A 15,877-nucleotide genomic window follows, 5' to 3' on the forward strand; every position below is an offset into this window, starting at 1 on the left:
GTGACTACCCTTCTAAGAGACTACAAATGATAAAGAAAGGAGTATCTCGGACTCTCAATCAGTGATACTTACAGAATATCAGGGACATTTGAGAGATATTCTATAAGAGTCAGTCGTTTGTCTTTAGTGCTATAAGAGGCTAAAGTATATATTTGCTATCCATTTTCCTATAGCTGCTTGTTGGCCTTCCAGGATTTCTGATGAACTATGCAGCCTTAAAAGCCAGATGCTTATCACAAAAAAAACAGAATAGTGCACTTACCAGCGTCAGTATAAAGCAGAGAGCTGTTTCAGGTTACAATCAAATCAAATACTAAAAATATATTATGCTGGTTCCTGGATGCAGCATTTAAATATATATATATATATATATATATATACTGTATATATATATATATATATATATATATATATATATATATATATATATATATATATATATATATATATATATATATATTATTGAGTAGTCTGATGTTCTCACAAGTAACATTGTAACTCTGTGTATACCAGCCATGTATTTTTAGGTAGAAATCATTATGTCAAATTTCAACTATATACAATAAACTAATTGAACCCCTATATTGCCTACTTGACATATAACAGATCCCTCCTGCTCTGAAAGAGACAACACATAGATTGGGTTGCTAATCTTACTGTTGATTTTAAAGCAGCAATATGGGTTTAAAATACGTTGCTGTTCTGTGTTCATTTCAGCTCTGGGGGCCCCCTGCTTCCATAGGTACTTACTTCCGTATGGGGTGCCAGTATCTGTATGCAGTTTAAATGTCCCGATCACACAGGTCAATAGGAAGCCGCACCGGATGATGTCACAGCTTCCTATTGGCCCGCGTGACGTGGGTCACTTAAACACCGCCATTGTTAAGCACGCAGTTGCTTTGACTGCAGAGATACTGACACCGCTACGGTGGTAAGTTTCTCTGGCAGCAGGGGGACCCCGGAGCTCAATTGAACACGGTTCAGCTCCGGAGACTCCCTTCAATCCTGTAATAAATAAAACAAACAAGGTGAAACCCGTATTGATGCTTTAACTAGGTTTTCAAAATCTCTGAAAGCAGCAATGAAGTCACTAACCCAGAATGACAGAATTTGGGACAGGTGCATTGCTTACATTTTGTGTAGCCTCGTACACTATGCAGTATAACTGAACAGAGAAGGCCACTTTTTTCTTCTTTTTACAATAGTTTCACCTCACGCTATGACTAGTAAACCTGGGACATACCAATCATCAATAAATATGCAAAAGTAATCTCCTCATCTTTATTCCATAGCATTTGTTAGAAGCATTTTTTAAGGAGCATAAAAAGTTTTATTTGAAATAGGTCCTGCAGCATTTGGGAAGGACTTTGTTTAGCTCCAGCTGTTCGCTTTAGATGTGTAAGAACAGAATAAATGCCCGTAGCAGTTTCCATGTTGATCATTGCCAATTTGTACATCTTACTTTAAAGAGGAGATTGTTAACCAAGGGAATTACAGCAGGCTTGATAATGATGACAGATTGCGTTTAATTTAATGCTCTCAAATATCTCCAGGTCATTGGGACTGACGGAATAAATCCTGCTTTTATCCAACTTCAGTAACATCCCGAATCCCAGAATACTTTCAGAAAGCAAAAAGAAAAGTTTAAAAAGGTACAAAAAACCACAACTGACTCCATTTGCCCCAATGACCTTCAGTCACTTAGTAGCCTTATTACAATAATTCACAGTAAAGTGAATACATGCTTAGCTCTCCACTAATAACATTATGAGAGCACAGAGACGCGTAGGAACTCTAGTATATGCTGTGAATCTGCTTCCCCATGGAAGCTCTGAGCCCAGTTTAATTTATCAGAGCTGAGAACCTTTCCAGCATGCTCCACTAAAGTGACTTAAACTTACTAATTACACTTGCTGGTTAATGTACTCTATCCAATGTTAACTTCTATTGAGTTGAATGGGAGTTAATGCTGGATCGGATGCACTAACCCGTAACGGAGCTCAGATATCCAGAGGCACCGGAGTGCCACCGGGCCTCCGGCATTTCTACCCATGTGATCGTTTCAGCAGCTATCACATGATGGCCACGTCCCTTGGCTAACGGACACGGTAGTAGAGAGGGCTCCACTTCCGTTTGGTTAAGGCCAACCGCTTCTTTGGAGTAGATAGCCTGGTCATCCCCTAGAACAGGGGAGCTAAACTCCACTCCTCATGATCCCCTAACTGCAGTTGAGCATCACTGCCCAGGGAAAACTAGCATTTGTGCCACGATGTGGCCTCTGGTGTGCCGTTACATCCTAAGGGGTCCATAATGGTTAATGAATCACCCCTTAAGTGCGCCATTCACTTATAAGTGCAATACCACTCCACAACGGCAGGTCCCTCCAAAATGTTCCTTATTACTTGTGTCCAATTAGGTTGTTCCATAAAAATGGCATTGTCAGTTCACATAGGGGTGAGGTAATCTCTACTGTAGCCTAAACAATGTGAGTTGCAATCTTGGTAACAGATGAAAGATCTTACAGGAGCAATACCTCCACACACGTTACTGAAAGAGGCATCCTTCTCAATAATTGAGTGTTCCTACACATATTATAACACTGTGTTGATTTTTAGTCAATTTAATTTTGCATCTTACATTGAATCACTGGGTAATAAAACCAATAAAATGGCAGTGATACGTTTATTTTTCAACCCCCAAATTATAAAAGCATAAATACAGTATCTGTGACATGTCATAAAAATACAGGTAAGAGCCACTGCACAGGATATAAAACTTTATTGTGATAATAACTGTAGCCCTCTTACCCCCACCCTAAGTGAGATTGAGGTGGGTAGGTGTATCTGACTACTTATCAATGGTGCTGTACCTGTTTGGCAACCAGGAGGGCTGAGCTTCCACCACGGGGAACCTGGGGTATATACCTACACTCGGTGCAGCGCCTCCACTGATGAGGGATCCCAACGTGGTGGGAGTGTGCCCTCACCAGAACAACCATACAGTAAATACACACAATGTGAATAAACAGTATTTACTGAGCATGAACAATAACTACAATTCAACTCTCTTTGCATAACATCAATTCATCATATGAATAACATTGCATCACCCTCAATGCATACCATCCCCTCACCCACATGTCCATCATCACATGACCCTCAGTCCCTTTGATAATACTGTGCTTGGGCACTTATCCCTTGAGAGTCCACAACAATAAAGAGAGTGTGAGGGATAGCGCTTCCCTGTGTTGGGGCCCGGTGGTGCACTTAATATATACAGTACTACCTCCCTGATAAGTCCTGATCAGGAAAATCCTTTGTAGTCAGCAACTCCGCAACTTGGTCCCACGCCGCGGTGTGCTGCTCCTTGCAGAAATGATTACATCCTCTGACTCCTCCAGGGAGGGATCTCCAGCCGGAATGATCCTTTTACCACAGTCTCTGCTATGGAGTCAGGCACTCTTCCTGCTACACGCTGTACTGACAGTCAGGCACTGTCATGCAGCATTCCTCTTTCTCTCTGAGTATGGTGAAGGAGTCCCTGTCTTAAGGCAGTCCCTATAACATACAGTATTCCTCTACAGTGTCTCAGGGGACTAACTGGGCCCCGGGGATATACCTCTACCCTAGTCCCTGCATGCAGATCTCTTGCTGTAGATTATGTCTGTCCCAGACTCTGGCAGCTCACCACATGCAACTGGCACTGGTGATATTACATACACTGTATAACTTAGAAAGCAGCCCCTCCTTCTTCCTATGAGGGGCCTTTCACTGACACAGTCAAAGCCCACTACTCTGGCTGCACTGCACACAACACTGTTGCAACTAGCTATCCTGCTCAGCTAAAGTGACAGCCTCCCTATCTGGGTCTGTCCTTATCTGCAGCAGCTCACTGGTGACTCAGGGCTATCTGGGGCCTGGGGTGGGTCTCTGGCCTAGTGCATGGGTCCCTGACCCTGCACACCTACCTCCTCCCCTGTCTGCTTCCCCACCGTGACTGACTTCCTTCCTGCCAGCCTGCTAATATCCCTAACTAGATCCTCCCCTTTACATGAGAATCCCTCAGCCCTATTGGCTAAGTAAAAGCACCTGACTGCCTGCAGCTATGCCTCCTTGGAAGTGTAGTTCCCCAGAAGACTCCTGCCTATGGAGACCGCATGGCCTCCTCTGTAATGGCCGCCTACCTTTTCCTGTCTGAGCCTGCGCTATCCTAATGGCCACCGCGCCACTTCCCTGCGCATGCGCAACCTGTAGAGGGCCTTCCTTCCTCTCTGCTTTCTCCTGCGCGTGCTCTGCCACCTCTGCCGCCGTACTCGTCCGCACCTGCGCAAGTGTTCGCGCACGCGCGGTCAACTCCAACATGGCCACGCCCGGCTGGATGGCAGCGCCAACCAGTGGAGAGCCACCGGAGCCTTCCTGCGCCTCTTGCTGCTGGCTATCTCGCCGCACCGCCCTAGCTAGTCCCGCGGTACCTGCAGTTATGCCAGGGGAAGCGCTGGGAAGCGTAACATAGCCGGGGACCCGCGCTGGAAAAGGGACCAGGGCTATATAACAAAAAAGCATTATTCAAATACAATATCAGGAATGTGAACCAATTTTAAAAGGCTTATTTTAACTTGTAACAGCCTTTACCAGCGGTAGGTACTAAGAAATATCGTATACTTTCTGTAAGTGCCTTTTAGGATTAAAGCAGCAAAACATGTAGGAGTGCACAAATTAATTTGTTTTAATTACAGGATTGGAGCAGGGGAACCCCGGAGCTGAAATGAATGCAGTTCAGCTCCGGAGACCTCCTCCTTCCAGAGATACCTCCCCAGGGGGTGCGTGTACAGTATCTGTGCAGCCAGGGAGCTTGGGTGCATAACGAAATGGAGACTTAATTGTCCCGCTAGCCAATAGGAATCCGTGATGTCATCCGGTGCAGTGCAGCTTACTATTGGCCCACGCGACCTGAACATTTAAACTCCACAGGGATACCGGATCCCCTTACAGAGGTAAGTATCTCTGGCAGCTTGAGGTCTCCTGAGCTGAAATTATCACAGCTCAGCTCGGGAGACCCTCTGCTTCAGTTCTGTAGTAAAAATAACAACAACATAGTGCAGTGCTACATGTTTTGCTGCTTTAACTTGCTATTTGGAACACAAAGCCAGCATTTTTTTCTCTATTGCTTCTAAAAACTCCTCTGTGGTGCCAATTCTTTTCTGACCAGCGTCACTGTAATGTATGGCATTTACTCGCTGCGCATGCTTTAGCTAATGATTCCCATGAGTATACTGAAGGCAAGGCCTTAGAATTTAAAGTAAGCTTCCGCTTGTGTTTCATAGAGTAGCGTGAATTTTAACACAAGTAGGTGGGTGATAATCGCGTTGAATTAGGTCGCGTTCAAGGGATTTCCATGGAATTGAGATGCTCAGGATCAAGATGCGGCAAAGTAATTCTTGAAATGCTGTTTTAATGCTGACTTGCATTCCACAGAGAATCCAATTCGTGTGACAAGTAATCACACCAGCTGTGCGCATAGAAAGTGGTTATAATATTAAGGAGGAAAATAGCATATGTATGAGGAACCACTATTGATCCCGTTTTACAGATAACCCTTTTCCACTGCATGCTGGTTTCCGTGATACATTTAGTAGCTTGATGAGGAGAGGCAAAGTAAACAATGTTCAAGCCGTTTTCGGTTTATTACTAAGTTATGCTGTAAGTGTTTTATTCCCCTTCATATTCATGATTGGTAAACGTGGTCATTATTTCAATGCATTTTAGAATGTAAGAAGATTAAGGCTAAGGCCCCGCTCCCTCAGTCAGCGCGCCCGCACTGCAGACAGGCGGGGCGCTGACAGACACAGACCGCGATATGCGGTCTGTAGGGATCTGGAGCCGCAGCGGGAGGTGGGCGGGAGTGGGAGGGGCGTGGCTTGAGCGAGAGAGAGGGCGTTGCTTGAGCGGAGGGACCCGCTACTCCCCCCCTCCCTCCACGGGCTTGGGCTGCTTCTGGAAGGTAAGGTACACACACATACACACACCTCCTCCTACTCCTCCTCCTACTCCTCCTCCTCCTCCTCCTACCTTGCTTCCTGAAAGCTCCCGCTCCCCCCCCCCCCCCCACCGCTGATTGGCTCATCAGCGCACCACGTGATGCGTTGCCGCTCGGGATCACTATTTTCTTGAATCCCGTGGCGGCTGACGCGTCACAGTGCGTAGTGAGCCGTCAGCGAGGGGGGGACTGGGACCGGCTAGAAAGGATTCCCCTGCTGGTGGGGAACGCTCACGCGGCCGCCCGCGCCGCCGGGCGCAGCGGGTCCCAGCCCTTACGCACGTTGAGCGGGCTTCTCCTTGCCAGTGAGATCACTGATGACACAGTTATGTGTCCACTAGTTGCTTAATTATCCCAAAGGGGATTGACGTTACGTCAGCGCGACTTCTCTTGAAGTCGTGGTCTGATGACGTCATCCTCATGGTGGAGTGCCGCGATCGGTATGTATATAAATGTGTGTTTGTTCATAGTACACACACACAGATAACCAGCAAGCTCTCAGAAACCCCCCCAAATTACCACAATATATATATATATGTATATAAGTGTCAAAAAGGAGTGCTGCTGGGCGTGGCTAATTGTATAAAACAAAAAACAAAGAAGTCCAGAGCAACATTCACTGTGACAAAAATACACAGTGAAATACCTATATATCTCTTGAAAAAGATAATTTAGATATCCCTTTGGCCAAAGCAGAATATGAGTGTATGTGTGTGTATATATATATATATGGCAGAAAAAAGGAGACTTTTTTGTCTTTTAATGCCACATTAACCTTTGTCTCAGAGCACCGACCATACTCTTACATTAATAGTCTACCCTTTGGTCTTAGTAATACCCTTTATCTTGAGGCGTGTGTGCGGAGTCTATCTGTGTGTGTGTGTGTATATATATATATAGATATATATATATATATATATATCTATATATATATATATAGATATATATATATATATTTAGCAAATATATATATATATACACTTAGTTAAGTTATGGTGAGTAAAAAAAGTGACAAAAACCCTCCACAGCAAAGCATATAGCAAATGGAAATATAACTGTATGCTCATTTGCATGTCTTAGGCAGGTTGCAGACCTTACATATATATATATACACACACACAGATAGACTCCGCATAGTTTTCTTACTTACCTTTGAGTGCTGTCTTGTGTCTGCTCCTGCTGGAGTGGATTACTTTTCTCTTACTATTGGTATAGGACATGCACCGCAAACTATTTATGGTATTGGGAGTGCCGGCTGACCCATTTTGTTATATATATATATATATATATATGTTTGTAAATATGTATATTTGTTTATATATATATAACAAAATGGAGCAGCCGGCACTCCCAATACCATAAATAGTTTGCGGTGCATGTCCTATACCAATAGTAAGAGAAAAGTAATCCACTCCAGCAGGAGCAGACACAAGACAGCACTCAAAGGTAAGTAAGAAAACTTGAATTCAAAAATAAACATAGCACAAACATGACCAACGTGTCGGTCCTCGTGGGACCTTCCTCAGGGTGGTGCTGAGGAAGGTCCCACGAGGACCGAAACGTTGGTCATGTTTGTGCTATGTTTATTTTTGAATACAAGTTTTCTTACTTACCTTTGAGTGCTGTCTTGTGTCTGCTCCTCAGTCTCTCTCTCTCTCTCTTTATATATATATATAAAAAAGTGACAAAAACCCTGGGTTTTCTGGCTATGCACCTTAACCTTGGCTGTGCTCAAAGCTGTGACCATGCAGCAAGCTTAAGCCTATAGGGAACCATGTTAAAAATGGTTTTTGAAGCAAAAAGTGGCACTGTGTGCTCATTTGCATGTCATTTCCCAGAATCCCTTGCTGCAGTGGAAGTGCTGTGTGCTGGGTGATAATGGTGAAAGGCGGGGTTGCAAACCTGCCTAAGACATGCAGATGAGCATACAGTTGTATTTACATTTGCATATTTGCTTTGCTGTGGAGGGTTTTTGTCACTTTTTTTACTCACCATAACTTAACTCAGTGTATATATATATATATAGTGCTCGAATAGACGATACCGTTCGGTGACTAACGAAATGCTTTTATTTGTGTGAGGTGTTACAATGAACAAAGCAAGAAAGGTTTTTTACTTAAAAACAGTGCATCCTGGAATGTATCTGACTGAAGCCTATCCCTCCCCCCTGTGCAGTATGTGATTTATGACTTAAGGTGTTAAAAGGTCCCTGAATGTTAGTGATGTAAGACTATGTGTGCGTATATATATCTATATATAAATATACACACACACACATCCACACAGTGTTACATCACTAACATTCAGGTTGATAGCTTTCCAAGACTCCAGTTACTTCTTGACGTACTGTACACTGTTATGTTGGTCCATATACAAATGTAGCCAACATTATTACACCCATTAGCGGGACGCACTGCATCAAAGCCGGCACATCATTTAATGCAAGATTTGACAGTGTGGCATTAAAACAACAAATGTTGACGTGTGTCAACATTTGCCACCGGGTCTCAATTAATAAGTGGGGTTTGTCTGTCAGAACCTGCAATAAAGTTGCACTGAACGATGAACATTATGGCTACTGGACCAACTTCAGCACCAGATAATGGTTATAACAATAACAATCTAACGCGTTTGAGATCAGACGCATTGTAAGGAACCCCAACCCTCTCTAATAGCGCGTCTGAGATCAGATGCATTGTAAGGAACCCCAACCCTCTCTAATAGCGCGTCTGAGATCAGATGCATTGTAAGGAACCCCAACCCCCTCTAATAGCGAGTCTGAGATCAGATGCATTGTAAGGAACCCCAACCCTCTCTAATAGCGCGTCTGAAATCAGATGCATTGTAAGGAACTCCAACCCCCTCTAATAGCGAGTCTGAGATCAGATACATTGTAAGGAACCCCAACCCCCTCTAATAGCGCGTCTGAGATCAGATACATTGTAAGGAACCCCAACCCCCTCTAATAGCGCGTCTGAGATCAGATACATTGTAAGGAACCCCAACCCTCTCTAATAGCGCGTCTGAGATAACGATAATTCAGTTTCTACAAAATTACTTCTCGTTTTGGTCATTTTAATAACCCAATGATGTCATCCCAAGTAAAGACAGTCTTCATGGGTCTTTAACTTTTGTGGCTGTAGTTGTATTATTTATCACTCTGCTGACGAGCATATTGTTTACATACCGGTTGAGGGAAGCTGCCAATCGCTGCAGCAGAAATAACAGCTTTTGAGCTTTTGTTTGCAAAGGTTATTAACAAACCTCTTTTATTGTTTACATCAAGGCAAACTTTCCAACGATATTGTTAGGATCCTTCTGACCATATTTTGCTGGAGTGACATTCCCAGGTCATTTTCAGACTTTAACACAATTATATGTTTCAGGCAGAAAGTGTGTTTAAATACAGCTCAATGAGGCCCAGATTTACTAAAGAATGCTAAGCCATAAAGGCATCTTATGTCATATTCATTTCAATAGGCCACAAGGTGCCTTACTGCTTAGCATCACTAAGTAAATAGGGCCCCGAGCCTTTCCATATGCAAAGAAAACCTTCACAAGCTATTGGTGCAACATTTATCGTTAGAAATAAATAACGCTTGAGTGATTATTAAACTGCTACATGGAAATGTGCCGATGTCTTCGAGTTTGAATCAGCACACGTTTGCTGGTTTTACCATACATTCTGTGCTCTTGGAACATTTTTGCCAAAGTGCACATTCTTCAGAATGTGGCCAGAATTGAGCTACAATGGTAATATATATAACGGGCCGTGTGACATTGCACTTTTAATGCCTAGCGAATTGTTTTTGGGAAGCTTGCCATTTTGTGGGGGGTGGGAGGGGGGGGGGGGCGGAGAGTCTCAATGTAAATTTGGAAGTTAGCAAAAAATATATCTATAATAATGACTTACTGTATTCAGTAGAAATGCAGGAGATCCGGCTTTGAAGACGCAGTCCCTCTCAAGTATGTCCCAGGACATACTGGAAAATGAGAACTGACTCAATGTATTACAGTACTTCCTTAAATAAAACATAGATAAGGGATCAGTTATTGGGGGTTTCCTGCTTTACATTTTAAATAATAAAAGTAACCTGAAAAATGGGGGCTTTAGATATGAGTAATTTCCATATATTTGAATTACCTTCCTGAACGGGACTGATGTTTTAATAAACATAACATTCATTAAATCAGCAAACGGTGCGGCTGTAATCAAGAACGGAATGAGTTTCTTACTTCATATGAAAGAGCATCGTAAAAAAAACCTGACTGTTCATTTCATGTCTTCCATAAGGTTGTAGGTGAATAACAAGCATTGAAGAGTAGTAGGTTATACAGATAAATGCATCTGGTGGTGTAAAGCTGGTTGGAGTTTAATACATATTTTTTTCAAATAACGTGTTGCTTTTTCCCCCCCCACACCCTCTCTCATTACCAAATTATTTTATTATTTGTTTGCTCTTTCAGGCGTGTCTGATTCTAGTGCGGCAGCTTCACCAGACAATCAAACATTAGGATCTGAGACTAAATGGCCTAATAGCTTACAAGCACTAATTCACACTTCCAAATGCAGGAGATATTTTCATCCCAAATTATTCAGCACTTTACGCAGGAAAACAGTCTTGAACATTCCAAAAAGATGGCTGCTGGCTTCCTGTGGCAGAGCTGGGGGCTCCCTTCCTTTCCCCTCCTTTTTTTGCTCTAACCATTTTGTCTGTCGATCTTGTCTTGTATTCGGTTTTCAAAGCAACGCCACTAAGGTCTTCCTTTTAGTGCCTGAAGGGAACAATATATTTTTAGAACAAAAATGCTTTTTTTTTTTAACATATGACCTTGAAAAAATATATCAAATAAACCAATGGAAGGACAACTTTGTTTTATATATATATATATATATATATATATATATATAAAAAATTTTTTTTTTTTTTTTTTTTTTTAATGGTATAGAAGAGCTTGTTTAAAGATTACAAGTTTGCTCCCTGATACAGAGAAAAGCTACAACTACTGTATGTTGTATACCTGTTTTAGGGCCAAGGGCTGCTTTAGTAATTTTAATGCACCAGAAACCAGAAACATTTCCTCCTCAAATTTTGATTGACTTACTGCCTATTATATTACCCTGGCAACCCTGACTGGTCGCCTACCTTAACGGAGGACCACCTTTAAAACTCCCACTTATTCAAAATGTAGTGTATGTTTTCTCAAACGTATAGCATCCCGCTGCAAAAAAAAAATGAGAATTCGAAACGTCATCGCAAAACAGTTTTTATCATTTTTTTTTTTAATGGATTGTTTAATATCAATTCTTTTAATAAGGCATACCATATTTAAGTATGTTTAGCCACCAATTTGAATTTTGCACATTTAATTATTTTTTCATTCGGCACTTAATTAATGACGGTATTAAAATGTATTGTTTCCCTTTGAAAACTAACATTATATCCCATTTTCATTAACGTTGGCTCATACTTCTTTCGTTTGCATTGTTTTTTTTTTGCATGAGAATGCAGATAACCGTAGCAATGAAACCTACATGGTGTTTTATTTTTGTGATTTTATTTCCCGTTGAATGAATTCAAAGACCCTTCTTTTTCAGATCCCGTTAAAGATCAGTTATTTAAAATGACATTATTCTACAAATTACATACAAATGAAGGCAGTGTAATGAAGTGCAAAGTGTTTTTCTAGCCCTTGTTAAGTGGTGTTTTAGAAGAGATGCAGAATGTCCTCTAAGAATGTCATTGTCTGATATTGCCAGGTCATCGCGGGACGCTGGTAAATGTGGAGAGAAATTGGAGTTGGCTATGTCTAACATTAATGCAGAAGTCCTGGAACTACTGCTGGAATTTGTTTATACAGGTTCCTTGATCATAGATTCAGCCAATGCAAAAATCCTTCTGGAGGCTGCAAGCAAGTTCCAGTTTCATACTTTCTGCAAAGTCTGTGTCTCGTTTCTTGGTAAGCTGCATGTTCCCTTTTCTAAAGTGATTGGTTCACTGAAAAGTAAACGTTAAAATATTATAATGGGAAGTAGATTAAAGTTAATATGGGTAAAAGTAGATTCAGTACATTTTTATGGGTCCAACAGAAGAGCTGTAATCCCGTGGGTGAGCTATGAAGGGCTAAGACGTCTTTGGACAGACACGTGTACAGACTGGGGTACGTTGGACTGGAGAACTGGGATAACTTTGGCCAGGGGTGTGGGGGTCGGGGGTTGGCTGAGATGACTTTAGGCATTGAAGTAAAAGACTGGGACACCTTGGGGCAGTAGCATGGAGAGTTCGAAGCATGTGGGGAACATCGTATATAGAATGCTTAGGAGATAAGGACTACTTGGCCCATGTAGTATACTAAGTTTCTTGGTCAACAAAAATCCAAATCAAAAGAGTCTCCCCCCCCACAGATGGAGAGTAAGCAGGAAACCCCCCGTTTGTATGAACTCAATATCTATCTATAGTAGATGATAAGTTTAACGGTCATTAGCCGTCGGTGGGGCTGGAGCTTAAATGATAGTTCATAGTAGAACTGAGAGGCAAAGTGATATGAGTGAATGGCTAACTAAATAAAGCCCCCTATTCATTATTAAATAATTAATTAATTGAATATATGACTGGTGATGATTGAATCATATGTTAATAAATAAGACGAAAATAAGTGGAGAACAAAAAAACAACAATCACTATTTTAGGTGCAACAGTTAAGCCTATCACCTACTATAGATATTGAATGCATACAATTGGGGGGTTTCCTGCCTACTCTCCATCTGCATGGAGAATCTTCTGGTTTAGATTTGTGTTATCTATGTTCCTTTCCATAGTGCACTTACCCATCTACAGTACTCCTTAGGCTGAGTCCCCGCTAGCGCTGAGCGGGTGGCGCTTGCCGCAGTTACTTACATATATAGATATATGTAAGTCCCGGCTCACGCGGTGTGCGAGCTCACCCGCGCTCGGCGCTTATGTAAACAAAAAACTAACTTTCCAGCGCGCTCAATGCCTCCCCTCCCCCCCCACGCATAAATGCCAGGACACCCAGTGCTCATGCTTGGAGGGCTCTCAGCGCCAGCGGGGACTCAGCCTTAGTGTTTATGCGGGTTTCCCCGTTCTGTTTTCTGATGTTAATTTTCTTGCTGGAAATCACATAGCAGGCCAGCGTTACATTTCTCAGTAACACAATAAATGCATCTCCAGCACTAAAATGACTAAAAGATGGCTACGAGTATAAAACAATGGGAGATTCACACTTCCAGTTACACCTTTGTTTCTGCAAAGATTAGCCTCCTCCAGTCTTGCTACTCTTCTTTATTTGTTCGTACGATCATTATTTTTAGCTTACATTGAAATTAAATACATTTTGTCTTTTCATTTTATTATGAGGATTATTACATGATGGCATTTGAGTAGCCCGGCAGTACTGAAATACTACTAGTCATGATAAGTCATTCACTTGGTTTGTGTTTCCTTAGAAAAACAACTGACTGCCAACAATTGCCTGGGTATCTTAGCCATGGCAGAGGCTATGCAGTGCGTGGAACTGTACAACATGGCAAAGGCATACGCCCTGCAGAACTTTCCAGAGGTGGCAAATCAGGAAGAGATTCTGAATATCTCCAGAGAAGATTTTGTCTCCTACATTTCAAATGACAGCCTGAACACCAAAGCAGAGGAGCTGGTGTATGAGACAGTGATTAAGTGGCTAAAGAAGGATCCAACAAACCGAGCTCAGGTAGGAGAGAAAAATCGAACAATGCAAGCCCAGTTGTTTGAACAGTAGTATCCAGTTCTTCGTTAGAAATCAAACAGTATTTATTATTCGTGTAACACGTTTGCTAGACTGTACTGTATTTGTTGAGAGGTTAATCTTATTCTCGCGTATGTCCTGAGAATATTAAAAAGCCTTAGGGGCATATCCTATATCTGCTGAAGCACCCCATCGGGCAGTCTTCGGACCCAACTTCCTATTGAGGTCAATGGGGAGTTTTGGCTGAAAATGGCCCAATCGGCGTCCTTGGCTTATCTAGAATAAGCCCAATAGTCTCACTTCTGGGATCCAAAGAATTTCACAAAACTACTTGAACTTTTCCTCAACTTTTTAAACTTTCCTTCTGTGCGAAATCATAGTTTTTTTTATTTCTGTTGTGAAATATATCAGTCATCATTTTATTCCGAGCTACTCTATAACTCCAGCTTTACTGCAGTGTTATAAAAATTGTTGCTCTATTCCTTCCTCAGTAACTCATGCACCCCCCGCAAAAACAGTATAAATTGTATATTCTCTACTATTTGTCATTGTGCCTCTCGCCAGCAGCTTCAAAGATGTTTATACAGCATTGCAGGTTTATATTGATGTATGCAGAATTATGGACTTCTGATATTAGATTAGGGTAATCAATGGTTTTAACCCTTAACTTTTGTGGTTTCTTTTTTTTTTTTTTTTTTTTTTTTTTTTTACAATTTTCTTTGTTATTCTGAATAAAATATTTAGCTGTGGTGTCTGCTAAATCATCCTGGCTACTGCAAGTGCTCCTGTTACAGAATCCCATTTGTAAGAGAAACCATATAGGGTCTGAGTTTAATGTTGAATTTTGGGGGGGAGGCACCAACGGATTGGATAGAATGGACAGGTGTGTAATGGACACCATGTGATGTGCACAGTGGCTTCCTGGAGAAACTGTTAGATTTTTGACCTGGGAGGCCCAGTTGGCTGCAGAGAGCGTTGGCCGGGATTCACTAAGCCGCGACGAGGGGTGTTGCACCTCATTCCGTCATTAACTGCCGTTGACGTGAGTGGTAGTTAATGCCGGATGGGGTCAGACACCCTGCATCAGAGCTTAATGACGCAGCTCCTTTAAATAGCACAAGGATTTGTAGAGTACAAAAACTCCATGGATTGCACTCACAGAATTGTGCTTTGTTCAAATGTTCTGTAGCATCAGAAAGAAACTATTGGAGTTGCAAATAAATACTCAAATTATAAAATCTCCCGTGTCTTCAATTGCAGGGTTATTTCCCTTACATGTGGCCAGTCACAGACATCCTCTTCCACACAGATTATCCTATTGCCCCACAGGGATCCTCTCACATACCATTCTTACTTGTTCTGTGCCAGCATGCATGTGTGGCTCTGGATGAGTACACCTCCTATCTGTGACATCTGTTCTTCAGCTGTGTAGCTCCTGGAAGGATTGCAGAACTATGTGTTTGTACCTACTGGCTGCCTAAATTCCCCCCCCCCCCCCCTCCACCATCCTTCAGCACCTCCCCTTTCTAATTATCCCACAGGCTTCTCCCCTGGAATGGCACACAGTCCAGAAGATGGATTAGACATGCTGGTGACTTGAGGCATGTTAATGTGAAAGGCATTTGCCAGATTAATGTGGCGGAAGGCTTGGGTGGAAATGTGTTTTGGGGGACATTCCAGTCATGCCTGTGTGCTGGAATTTATTGTTTCTTAAAAATACATCTATATTTGCAGATCTAGTGAAGGGTGCTTTTTAGGGGATCAGCATTAGCATTTTTACTTTAGTATATGTAGCTTGTTTGTGAGCTTTCAAGACCTCATAAGATTCTTATTCAGATATGCCGATAAGTTAAAGAAGGGAAGCATGGACACATGATGGTTAACACCAAAGGAGTCGTTGTAGTTTGGCTAGTAAGTGGATCATTGGCAAATGCTTAGATGTGTAGGTAGAAAGTAATATGGGATATTAAAGAACTCTGGGTATGATGCCGAGTATCTCTAAATACACCCAGCATCTTGTTATAGCTGGTTTTCCAAAGCAGACAAATCTTGGGTAGCAAATACAGTATGATAGTCTCTGTGCCTCATGTGATTGTGG

At 42.0% G+C, this 15,877-nt stretch overlaps 1 protein-coding gene across 2 annotated transcripts in view; it reads left to right on the top strand.

Annotated features, from left to right (window-relative positions):
• KLHL29 (kelch like family member 29) overlaps positions 1-15,877 on the top strand; it is an 869,600-nt gene that overhangs the window by 639,684 nt on the left and 214,039 nt on the right. For both annotated transcript variants that reach the window (XM_075598451.1, XM_075598452.1), the window contains 2 exons: positions 11,798-11,997; positions 13,505-13,764. In XM_075598451.1, coding sequence (XP_075454566.1) covers positions 11,798-11,997; positions 13,505-13,764 — 460 coding nt within the window. The remainder of the gene's footprint in view (positions 1-11,797; positions 11,998-13,504; positions 13,765-15,877) is intronic.

Source organism: Ascaphus truei, chromosome 4 (genome assembly GCF_040206685.1).
Source record: "Ascaphus truei isolate aAscTru1 chromosome 4, aAscTru1.hap1, whole genome shotgun sequence".
NCBI classification, from domain to species: Eukaryota; Metazoa; Chordata; class Amphibia; order Anura; family Ascaphidae; genus Ascaphus; species Ascaphus truei.